Genomic DNA, 12,032 nt, shown 5'->3' with positions numbered 1-12,032 from the left:
CTCAGCCGCAAAGGTGATGCCAGTTCCGGCTTCTGGGTGTTAGGGGCGGCTCCGCAGGGGTTTTGGCTTGTTCGGGCTGTTCCGATGGGAGCGACAGGTATGGTCCCTCGGAAAGTTCGCAGGGTGGGGAGAAAGAAAAGCCTCTGGAGAGGTTTTACTCTGCCCCACGCTGACCTGCAGCGCACCTGTTTCATCCTTTGTGACCCCCATGTGACGTTCACATTATCAAGTGGCTTGTCCCCTGCTTGTTCTCTCTGTTTTGGAGAGTGAGAAGTTGCTATTGCAGTCGTGCTTGTTTCCCCATGTCTCTTGTCCTCCCTGCCCCTTGCCCACGCTTCCTCGTTTTTTACAGTCGTGCCAATAACCAAAAAACAAACGTGCTGTGGGCTCTGCTTCAGCGTATGGAAAAAAGGTCAAAGGTCGAGTTTTGTCTTCTGGAAGTAAATGGGATGGGTATTGCTCCTGTACTGTCCTTGCAGTGTTAGAGAACTTAGTTTCAGAAAAGAACAAGTTTAAAGGCAAATTTGTACTACATTGTCATGTACCTTGTCTTGACAAATACAAGAAGGTGAGAGAGACCAAAGCATGAAATAGTCCAATTATTGCCAGAGAAGATAATGCCTTATAGAATTAAAAAAAATCCAAATTTAAAAAAAAAAGGGGAAAGACTATATCGGTAACAAAAGTGTTTAGAGTTGTCTGTGTTAGTAACTCTTAGAAATATTAAGTATCTTTTTTTCTAGGTTTAAAACATCCTCATAGACACTCATCTGAATGTATAGTGAATAGTGAATGCAGAAAGTACTGAAGACACTCTGAAGCTGCTTTTGGAGACAAAGACTGTCATATTTGTGATGGCATTCCTTTATGTTGGCATAATGTACAAAGAAAGTAAGGGCTTTGTGGAGGTGTGACATACTTAAGCACTTTTAATCCCTTATTTTCATAGTTGCTCTGTCACAGTGAGGCAAGTCTGGTTTAGTTGGAAGAGTTTATTCTAGGAGCTTGGTCTTTAAGAAGATACAACAGGATTTGCACAGCTTTTTGGGAGGTGAAGACCTGCATATGCCTCTGGCATAGTTACTTGTTTTTCTCTTGATTATATCTTATCTTCTAGTCTGGACAATGGTTACTTTTCAGCAAAAAATTTTACACTTGGTCAAGTGTTTCAGAAGACAATGGCCTTTATTTTCTAACTCTGAAAGGACTACTGTATGTGGAGCAGACTGCATGTTGATGGCGTTACAACTGTCCATGGCTGAAGTCAATAAACAGGTTAGTGTTCTTTTCAGTATGTTCTTGGTACTTGGCACACCTGAGACTTGGTTCTCTGGCTGCACTTAGTGCTTAGGCACTAACCTGAAATGACTTTTTGGTCATTTCCTTGCTGTTTGTTATAAAACAAGTTGTGTCTGAGGGCCAAATGCAGCAAGGCAAGAAAATTACTATGATTAAGTGCACTGTTGAAGCAGGGTTTAGAAAAAGGAAGGATGGAAAAGTGCTTTATGTGTATGCTTGAGTTCCAAACTTTAAACACTAGTGTATTTCAACTGACTGTGTCACTTCTGTTCTTCTGTTTATTTCCATCCAGTGTTTCTTTTGTGCTATAAATCAAGGTGGGAGAACTATGGCATTTGGGGTGCATTTTTTTCTGAGTGCTCCAAAAAGACTTCTGAATGACGTGTGAAGAACATGATTACAAAACTGATTAGGTATAGTTTGTGTCAGTTGTACTTGCCACAGTCCATTCCTGGCTGCTGCTTTTCCTGACACTGGTCAGGTGAAGACCTATATGTACCTGTAAGTTGTGAGTGTGTACCCAGTGCCAGTAGGAGTTTTATGGCTTTCTTTGTGTGTGTACATGAAGTATCTGTCAAATGTTGAAAAGGAGGAATAACCCTAAAGTGTCTCTGAAAGAAGCCTATGGCTTGTCAGAGGTGGAGGATGTCTGAAACATACCAGAAAGAGTTGCAATATACAAACAGGCCTTTGCCTGTGTCTCATCTAAGGAGAACAATTACAATACTTGTTTTACTAGCCTAAAGATACCTTTTTAGGTTAATTAACCTAATTATTGATGAAAACAATTCTGACTGGTTTTGGAAGACTTTCTCAAGTGTTGCATAGTAAGTCAAACATATAGTACAAACCTTTAGTGTAAGAAAACCAAAACAAATGTACCAAATCAACAAACATACCAGAAACAGCAGAACCACATCAAAGTGAAATCCCTAAGCCAATAAAAAACCCAAACAAACAGAAGACCTGCTTCAGTTTGTGCATCAGAAAAAAAAAATTGTAGTCTGAAATGTGCAGCCTGGGGGTGACTCTTGTCTAAACATTAAGTATAAAACTGGTTAAGTCATCCCCCACTGTAAGAAACGTTGCAGTAAGGATACTAGCATGCCAAGATACTACATTGGTACTTCTTGGAATGTAATATATTCCAGCTAGGAGCCTGGTGTCCTCACAATACCTATGTATGTTAAAATGAGAATATCAGTGTGCATCAAAATTAATTCTTGGAAAACTGATAAAAGACATTAATGCAAAATTGCATATGGAGGTGATAGCTGTTTGTCATGTTTGTTGTGATTCTCAAGGAAAAACTGCAAACAGTTTTCCAAGGCCAGCTCTGAGAACTAAAATGTGTTGTTCTGCTGTATGCCAAAACTTACAGACATGAAAAAAGTTATGGTTCATTGCTCCCTGTTTTCCTTACAATAAGTTTTTTCTTCCACTAAAGGTAATTTGTTTATTTTACTTTATCCTTTTTTTTTCCTCTTCCAGATAATATTCCTCTCTTCCATAAATATTTTCTTTCAGAGAAGGTCTAACAAAAATTATAGCAGTTATTTTCAACTAATTTAATTTTGAAATGTTTAGCTTCTCCTTCAGATCTGAAAAAAGAACAAGTTTTCGAAAACCTGATTTGTTTTTTCTAGTTGGTCTAATAAGACAAACCTTGGCTTGCATATGTGGATTAAAATTATTTTAGCATTTGCATGTGCTGCCTCTGAAGCACAATTTCTTTAGATGGTATCCATTTTGAAGTTCAGTCTTAAAGCAAAATCTGTCTAGTTTATTTTGTTCAGCACTGAAACTTCAAACCAAGATGCAGAGTATTACAGTTGTAGGCATGACCCTTGTTAGGTTTCTCTTTTAAATACAATAATTTTGAATTGTTAGCACCTGTAGAATAGAAATCTATTTTGATAAAGTCAATTACTGCAATAAAAATAATTTCATTAACAGGCTATTGAGTGGCTGTATTGGGAAAAACCCAACATATCCAACCTATCACAAACAACCAAAATATACTTCTCTTCCTTTAGGAGCTTGGACAGTTTAATGGATTTGGTGTTTTAGCTGGTACCTGTATCCACAGTGAGAATGAAAAATAATAAAGATTTTAGGAGAACTCTAGGAAAGTTTAAAAGCTTCATAAGCTATTAATCTTAAATTTCACCAGAATAAGGGTAGCAAAAAGTGTGATAAACCCTGATCCAACAGCAGGGATGAAAGAAAAACAAACCTATGCTCTGAATCCCTCTGAAGATACTTTGGGTTGTAACCATGTGGCATAAAGGCAAGTGGCATAAGGTCAGTGATGTAAGGAAATACCTTTCACCTAGATACTCCTAACTTTGTAGCAATTTTATGTGATGTGCTTGTAACATGTTGTAATGATGCTACTAAGAGAGATTGTCTCGGCTGTTCTTCAGCATGATTAATTTTTCACAGAATCACAGTAGGGTTGAAATTGGAAGGGAACTTGAGGTCATCTTATCCAGCCTCCCTCAAATAGAGCACCTGTCCAGGTGTCTTTCAAATTGTCTTTGAGGATGGAGACTCCATAACCTCCGTGAACAGCCTGTGCCAGTACTCAGGCATCTTCAGAGTAAAAAGGTGTTTCCTGATGTTCAGAGGGAACCTTCTGTGTGTGTTTCAGTTTGCCCATTGCCTCTGCTCCTACCACTGGGCACCTTAAAAAAGCTCCTGGCTTCATCCTCTTTGCACCCTCCCTTCAGGTATTTGTATGCATTGAGGAGATCTTCCATCAGAATTCTTTTCTCCAGACTAAACAGCCACAGCTTTCTCAGCCTTCCCTCATATGTGAGGTGCTCCTGTACCTTAATGATGTCTGTGGGTGATACATGAGCTTTGTTTGAGCTTTACTGAGGAGCCCAGAACTGGACACTGTACTTAAATGTGGTCTCACTAGTGCTGAGTAGCGTTCTCTACAAGGGACAGGCTCTTCTTTAGAAAAGAATTTGGAGTAATAAATATTTCCCTGGATATTTTTTTAAAGGAAATTATATATTGAAGCTGTTCTACTATCTTTCCCATACCGTGTGTAATCAAATCATAACTGTAAGTTAATGTTTGTTTTGCTTAACAACTGAGGTTGTTTTAACGGTGTTAAAACTATTGCCACTTAAGTCTTGATGCATCTTTCCTTGCTTATGAATAGGACTTTTTCTTCTCCCTTCCACCCCTCTCTCCCTAGTATTACAGGTGTCTGTTTTGAGAGGTAGAAGAGGAAGCAAGGATGTGTGGGGCTTTTTATAGTTTCATTTGTTTCTAACCAGCAGGGTTCTAAATTTTCAGTCTTTTGTTTTTATTACCACTATAATTGATAGAGTTTGCTTTAGAAAATACTGGTTTGTTGTTTGGGAGAGTACAGTTCTTCCTTTGCCTATTCTGTGATTCTGCTGTTGCAGCTACTGTTCTACTGTCCTGTATGTACAACAGCTCTCTAGTAATCTTGAAACAGAGCATCTACTCTCTTGGGCCCTGGCACTTTGTCCCTCAACACTCCCCTTCACCCACAAAAAAAAGTGTTCAGTGCCATTGTCATTTTATTTATTATTTTATAATATTGTCATTTCTCTGAGCTTGAGTTTTCAGCCTGTAATTTCACTGCTTCTGCACTTTGCAACCTCACAACTGTCTGATGTCATGTGCTTGTACTCACATGAACCAGTTTCTCAGTCTGTGCACAGCACTGTCACCATGATAGCAAACTTATTAAAAATGCTGCTTTCTCCTACCCTGATGTGCCTTATGTACCACAGTTTAGGAGCTCCTCTGCTGTGTGAGAGTGTAGGGAAGCAATGAAGGCTGAGCAGGACCAGAGGTGACAGGAGTGCAGAATTGCCCAACTCAAGGACAAAGCCAGAAAACAATGCTGCAGTCTAGGAGTATGCCTGGAAAGAATAGACCCAACACAATGGTGGTGCTTAAGCACAGCAGTCTTTTGTACACACATTCCTAAAAGGATTGATGAGCCTTTGTTTGGGGAAGGTGGAAGCCAACATTTTGATGCTGGAAGGCACAACTTTCTGGTTTTTAAAACAATTTGCTGTCAAAATAGAAATAGATTTGCTGTATACTTAGCACTAGAAAACTTACAATACCTACAAAACAGTAAAAAAATGATGTCTTTAAGCATGAAATGTTGCTACTGGATTTCATACATTCTAAAACCAGAGTCCCCAGGTAACTTAATATGCTGTATTATGCTTTCTAATACTTTATTGGTTCTATTCCTATGAAATGAAATACTTGTTCTGCCTATAATAGAATGAAAATATGAGACTTTTGGAACTTCCTTAAGCTATTAGCCAGTTGACAAATGCTTACTGCAAAACACCACAGTATTTTTAAAATTAATTTTAAAACCAGAGACTTGACAAATCGACTGTGTAAGTAATGGAATACGCCATCACAGAGAATGTCTGATCACAAAGGTTAATATCTGGAATGCAGTATTTGGATTTAAAATGTTTTTGCAGCACTAACATAAACTTTGCTAATCTCTGCAGGCCCTTGATCTGGTGAGGAAGGGTTTTGATTTATTAGATACGTTGTGAAATTGTACTTTAACTTGGTACTCCTGAAGGATTTTGATTCAAAATAAACTGAGAAAACATTTTTTTCCCTGTTTACTGCTGCTTTGATCTGTTTAAATTGGGTTATAATATGATTATATGTTTAACTTTTTGAGGGGCTGAAATGAAAATCAGGTGCTTTTCAGAAAACACACATGCAGTTTTAACATTCTGGTGATATGTGGAATAATATGTAAGTTCATAGTGTTCGTTTATCATAACCCATGCACAAATTAGAAGGCAGAAAAGTGCTCTGAAGCTAATATATGTGAGTGTTTTTTAATTTTCACTCCTTGTTCTTCACCTAGACAATACCAAAAAAGTTGACTTTCAGGATTTTGGTGTTAGGTTCTTAATGAGGTCTATTGAGAAAGTTGTGCTAAATGTGTTAGAACCCAAAGGATGGATCATTTGGGCTGGAACAATGTAAATTATTGGAATTTCTCATGTTTTCTTATGTGTTCTATTGCTAATGGTGTTTATAAATAATAAATTTTCTTAATGTGGAAATGTTATGAAATAGAATTAAACCTTTGCTGTAGACAGGAGCCATCTGCCCTTATGGACAGTGCAAAGCAAGGCTTGTTCCTTCATCAGAGGGCATTTATCTCATGTTACATGGTGAAAAACACCTTTTTTTGCTGCCACAGCTTGGGGGGTGCTTTAGATACCAGTAGTGTGGACAAATGTTTACCAGCAGGAACTGGGGACTGGTACTCATTTTAAAGAGTAGTGTGTGGACAAAAATGAGGACGACAAGTTGTGAAAGAGAAGATGGTAAGAGCAGGTGGTTGGAGGAGAAGGCAGAGGGGCACATGGAACAAAATCTGGTCATTTTCACCAGAAGAATATAGTCTGTAGTGTATAGTTTATGCTGATTATAGTAGTAACAGAGGGATGTGCATGGCTTGATGTGTATTTATTAGAACTGTGTAGCAACACTGTCAATGTTATGATAAAGTATAACTGTATTAACGCAAGGAAAAAAAGCTGCTTTTTTTAGCTGATGTGTGTTCCCAATTTACTGCTTGAAACAAAGTAAGGGAGCCATATTTACTGCCTTTGGGTAGTAAATGCCTACCATGCTGAAAACTATTTCTGCAAATAAGAAACTTTATGTAAGAAGTAGTTGTGCAACATTCACTGTATTTTCTCACGAGTGAACTTTAATATACATGCCTGGTATTTTAAAGATCAGGAACAAATACTGACAGAATATAACAAAATTCAACTGTAAATGCAAAGCTATAAGTAAGATTTTGTTTCCGATCAATTTAAATTATAATAGATTTTCAAATTTATGTTTGTTTATGTATTTGCAGTTTCTTTTAAATTTATTTTCAAAACTATGCTGAATATTAAATATATTTTGTTTTTTTCATTCTTTTAGCACCATGGAGACTTCACAGTATCACTCAGTGATGTTTTGGAGATGTGGAACTACTTGTTACATGACAAACTGAGATTGTATGAAAACATGAATGAACCTGAAAATTATGCTGATGTGAAAAAAGCCTATCATGCCTTTTTAGCAAGAAGCAATATGTTAGATTTAATAGACATATATCAGAAGTGCTCTAGTCTTGGACTTTTAGCTGAAGATGAAATCATATCCCCTGTAAGTATTATGTTTGTTTGACCGCTTATGTTGTTTTGACATATTTTTGGTTCCAGTTATGGATTTATGACCCTTCTATATTATACACAGGAGCTCTGGATTATTCACAACTTTGGGGAGGAAGTCCTTGAGTTTAAATTACTAAATTTTGTAAAGAGATTTTAAATTCACTCAAAAATTATTTCTGTTGTCCTGCTAGATAGTGAGGTCCCACAACTCTTCTATGAATAAATGGCTCCTTGCCATAAATTGGAATAAGAAATAAACTCTAGAGATTTGATAAAACTGGAGCAAAGCTTAGTAATTAACATGTCATGGAGTTTTGGTTGTATGTTGATATGCATCCAGTATATTTTTAATGATTACCATTTTGAAAACACCATGCTCTTTAAACAAAACTTCTGTATAATATATGTATTTGCATGTTAAGTTTCTTTTTTCGGAAGTTCCAGTTCAGCCACTCAGTCACAGCTGTTGTTTGTTTTTTTCCTCCTGCTTTTTTTTTTTTCTTGTTTTTCTATGTTTTTCTTTTCCTCCTGCTTTTCCTGGGGAAGATAGAGAACTTGGGTGGGTTAATGAACTCTTCCTGAACTTGACATAACATGTTAAATATTCTCCAAAATGCAAGCAGTGGGTTTTAGTGCAAATGTATAACATAACTGTTTGAGATAATTTCTAAGTTAATTTTAATCTTACACTTCATTTCTCTACTAGAACAGTTGTACTTCTAAAGACTAAAACTAAAAGTAGGTTGTAAGGGCTGTGGTAACCTCAAACACTAGCAAAGTGACAGAGAGATAGGTTTACACCAGGTTTTAAACCCACTTTTGCTTTCTAATCATCTTCATATTTAAGTTTATTATGAACTTTTTCTTAAAGGTTCAACTGTTGGAATTTATTTCCGGTGTAATGAATGCACAAGAAAATAATGGTTCTATTCTTTCTACTCCTATACAAATCAACAGACAGGGTCAGGAGCATATGAAGGTAAAAATTATTTTTGTCTCTTGTAATGTTCTGTGTCTATTCTATTGAAAAGATGAAATATAACAGTTTTATTTTCCAATGATTGTTATTCAAATGTGGCTGGGTTAAAAAAAACAAAACACCTGCATATCCAAACTCTGTATCACTCGAGTGTATTGTATGTGTGTATGGGGCTATGTGCTGAACTTTATATTCTGGAGGACAGTCCAGAATGGCAGGCACTTAATGTAGAACAAATTTTTCTACAAATACACCATCACTCAAACATTGTTTTGACTGTGCATTAAATAAATGAAGTAATCTCCTTTGATTTCATTTTATTAGCCTGTAGTCCCTTACATATGGAAGAAATCTGAATAGCCACTGTGGTGGTAGCTGTAGCAAAGCAAACAAGGTTTAGCTGTCCCAATAGAGGACTTGAGGACTCTCTCCCTTTACCCTTTCAACCACCAAAATAAGGATCTCTGGGTACTTTCTAGCAGTGCTTGAAATGCTGGAGCTTTAGTCATTTCCAAACTTGCTTTTCTCATAATAAATGGCAATTTCAAATCAATCTTTGGTTATAACTCAAAATATTTCTGGACAAGAAATTATTTTTTGAACTCAGGTTCTACCACTACCACAATGGCTTTCTTGCTGCTTTGACTTGTGCAGTAAAAATATTCTTTGCTCTTTTTTCCTCCTTTGAGGACTGTCTTTGCAGACAGTCACATGTATATGTTTGATTTTTGCAACAATATTTTGTTGTATATGTACTGTGGAATGAGAAGATATTCCATGGCAGGTATAAATTTTCTTGTTATATGTTCTTTTGTTAATGTTTTGGTTTTTTTTTTTTTTTTTTTTTTTTTTTTTTCTTGCAATAAAACTGCCAATTCTTCTGTTCTGGGGCTGTTGTTCTCACAGGGTCTAGAACAGTGCTGCAATATTAGCAATTACAATGTTATATATTGGTTATGTGGGTGGGGCTGGGTCACAATTTATGTCCAAACTCAGGCAGTAGAGTTTCTTTGATTGAAATCCCCTGGAAGCCAAAAGAAAAAATTACTGAATCTCTGGCAGAGTTGGCAAATAGTTTAAAATCTTAGTCTTTTTGAAGTTAATGACAAATTCTTACAAGGTTTAATGGTGCTAGTATTTGCTTTGAGATAGAAAAGGGATGTCTGTGGGGAGATTTCTAACAGAAATTTATAACCAATTTTAATAAACCTCAAACACCTTGTGAATATTCAAGTACCATATATGCAATTCTGACTTATTTATCATGTTTGTTTTCATCAAGACTTCCAGAATCCTCATGCATAAAGTAGCATTTTGATATGATGGAAGGTGAATTCTTACTCTTCCAAAAACTACATCAGTACATGTCTAAGTTAACTTTAAAATAAAATGGAACATAATTTATAGCAGTGAGATTGACCCATTTGTGTGATGCTTTCTCATGCAGGTGACAATCCTGGCAAAGAAGTTTGTTTGTTCATATTTAAGCCTTTTGGTGAATTCTAAGGATGATCTGGCATTGGCTCATATTCTGAATGTTCCTGACAGAGGACTTGGTAGAGAAGCCTTCACTAACCTGAAACATGCCTCCCAAGAGAAAAAAATGTCCATTTTTCTGGTATGTGCGTCAAATGAATCTTCCTGGAAGTCAGGGTCAATAAAGTAGATCTCTAAACAGAGAATGTGTCTTTATGCGCAACACTGATGTTTGCAAGCAGAGTCAAATACCACCATGAAAAAGATTTTAAAGCTAAAAAGACAATAGATTCTGTGGGGGAGAAATGGTTGCTTGTTTGGTCATGGGATCTCAAGGTGCACAGAAAAATAGTTTCTGTGTGTATCTCAAGAGTTCTAAAATGGGATCTTGCAGTAGTTGTTGTCAGCACAGAGCCATCTCAGAAATAGTTGAAATAAGGTAAATAAGTATTCTTTCTCCAAAGAACCACTGTAGTCCCTCATACTCAAAATAGTTATTAAATTTTGCATGGAGTGTAACCTCAGTGCAGACAACAGCAGTCTGAGCTAAAAACAGTATGGGTATGTAGTCACTGAAGCAGCTGCTTTCTCAGACTTTTATGGTTGAATAAATATGGAAAAGTTGTGAAAACTTGGTTCCAGGTTTAATTATTTTAGCTCCTAATGCTCCTAATTTAACCTTGTATAAAAAACTGTATGTGTTTGGACTGGATTTACCATGTCTTCTTCAGTTATCAGAGGGGAAACTTCACTACTGTGTGAAGAAGTCCTCTTTTCTGGCATCTCTGTCTTGTAGAAATTCTGAAAATAAGAGTACTTTTCATTGGGAGGGCAAAGTCCTATGAATTGTGTACTTGATCCACAGGAAATCTTCAGCACAAAGGCAGGAATACTAGCAGGTTTACTTTCTGTGCTGGAATAATGCCAGTTTTTCTCTTTCCAGCCCTAAGAGCTTTATGATTTAGCTGTGTATTCTGAAATTAAAATTTTTGTGTAGAATTAACATTACTGCATCTGTGTCAAAAGCATTGGATTGTTATCCTTACTTTCACCTTCCTGGCCAGCTGCTAGGGTTTTTGTTCTTACTGTTGCCTTAAAATTTTGGGGGTTGTACTTTAAGGTATGCTTTTGGCACATCTTTTAATTGTCTTACAGCATATAAAAATATGTGGACACTTTCAGAATGACAGAAGCCTTAGCTATGATTATTTTTGATAAGATTTGAATATACATTATTTGCATCTCTAAATATTGTTATAAGCGGAAGTAAATTTTTACATGCTTATGTTAAAATTGTCCTTGGGTCGTAGAGAGCACTCTGAATATCAGAGTAGTTTTTGTGAGGCCAGCGGGAGCGTTTAAACAGCCACAACTACAAAAGAGTTTTGTACAATGTTTTAATAAGTTTTTTGTCCTAAGCTTTCACAAGGCTGATGTAAACATCAAATTAGCTGGGTTATTTTTACTTGTGTTTTGTTTTAATACTATTGTACTATTTAAGTATTGATCTTGCAAATATTTATGGTGAGATGTACAAAGCTTCCAATTAAGAGCCATTGTTTGATTTCAGGTAAGTTATTTCTGCTATCAGCCAACTGTTACACAATTTGCAGACCTGTAGGAAAGGCTCACTTCAACATATGTGCAGTCCATGGCTGTCTACAGTTTGATATTTCTGCCTATTTCTCCTAATAGATGGCAACATCTTTTATCCGGACCATAGAACTTGGAGGAAGAGATTCTGCATCTTCTATGTATGATCCTTTAAGAGCCCATGTAAAAGGGCTTTCCAACTTTGTTAATTTTATTGACAAGCTGCAAGAAATTGTTGGTGAAGTCTTAAATACAAGGTAATAGATTTTTGTCTTGGTGGGCCCCTCCTTTTCTTGTACTTGAACAAAAAGAAAATCAAATAATGTACTTACTAAAGAATTCAGAGTAAATGTTTAAAAATTAAACCTTATTTGAAAATATAATTGAAAAACAATTGGGGTAAACTTATGAATTTTTGAGGGTTTTTTTTTGTATTGAATTTTTATCAAATCTACATGTGTATG

The 12,032-nt window shown here is 36.3% G+C and overlaps 1 protein-coding gene across 2 annotated transcripts in view; it reads left to right on the top strand.

Moving 5' to 3' along the window:
• The first annotated feature begins 26 nt into the window (after positions 1-26).
• Positions 27-12,032, top strand: part of PARPBP (PARP1 binding protein) — a 38,504-nt gene continuing 26,498 nt past the window's right edge. Inside the window, exons 1-7 of one of the 2 annotated variants that reach the window (XM_053943248.1) lie at positions 81-97; positions 744-891; positions 1,118-1,275; positions 7,285-7,512; positions 8,392-8,499; positions 9,947-10,117; positions 11,671-11,825. In XM_053943248.1, coding sequence (XP_053799223.1) covers positions 855-891; positions 1,118-1,275; positions 7,285-7,512; positions 8,392-8,499; positions 9,947-10,117; positions 11,671-11,825 — 857 coding nt within the window. In that variant the 5' untranslated portion in view covers positions 81-97; positions 744-854. Of the gene's footprint in view, positions 98-743; positions 892-1,117; positions 1,276-7,284; positions 7,513-8,391; positions 8,500-9,946; positions 10,118-11,670; positions 11,826-12,032 lie in introns of both variants that reach the window. The other variant, XM_053943249.1, reaches the window with a different exon arrangement.

This window comes from Vidua chalybeata, chromosome 5 (genome assembly GCF_026979565.1).
Source record: "Vidua chalybeata isolate OUT-0048 chromosome 5, bVidCha1 merged haplotype, whole genome shotgun sequence".
Taxonomy (NCBI): domain Eukaryota; kingdom Metazoa; phylum Chordata; class Aves; order Passeriformes; family Viduidae; genus Vidua; species Vidua chalybeata.
The sequence above is the reverse complement of the archived record's forward strand: the minus strand, read 5'-3'. Positions and strand labels throughout refer to the sequence as shown.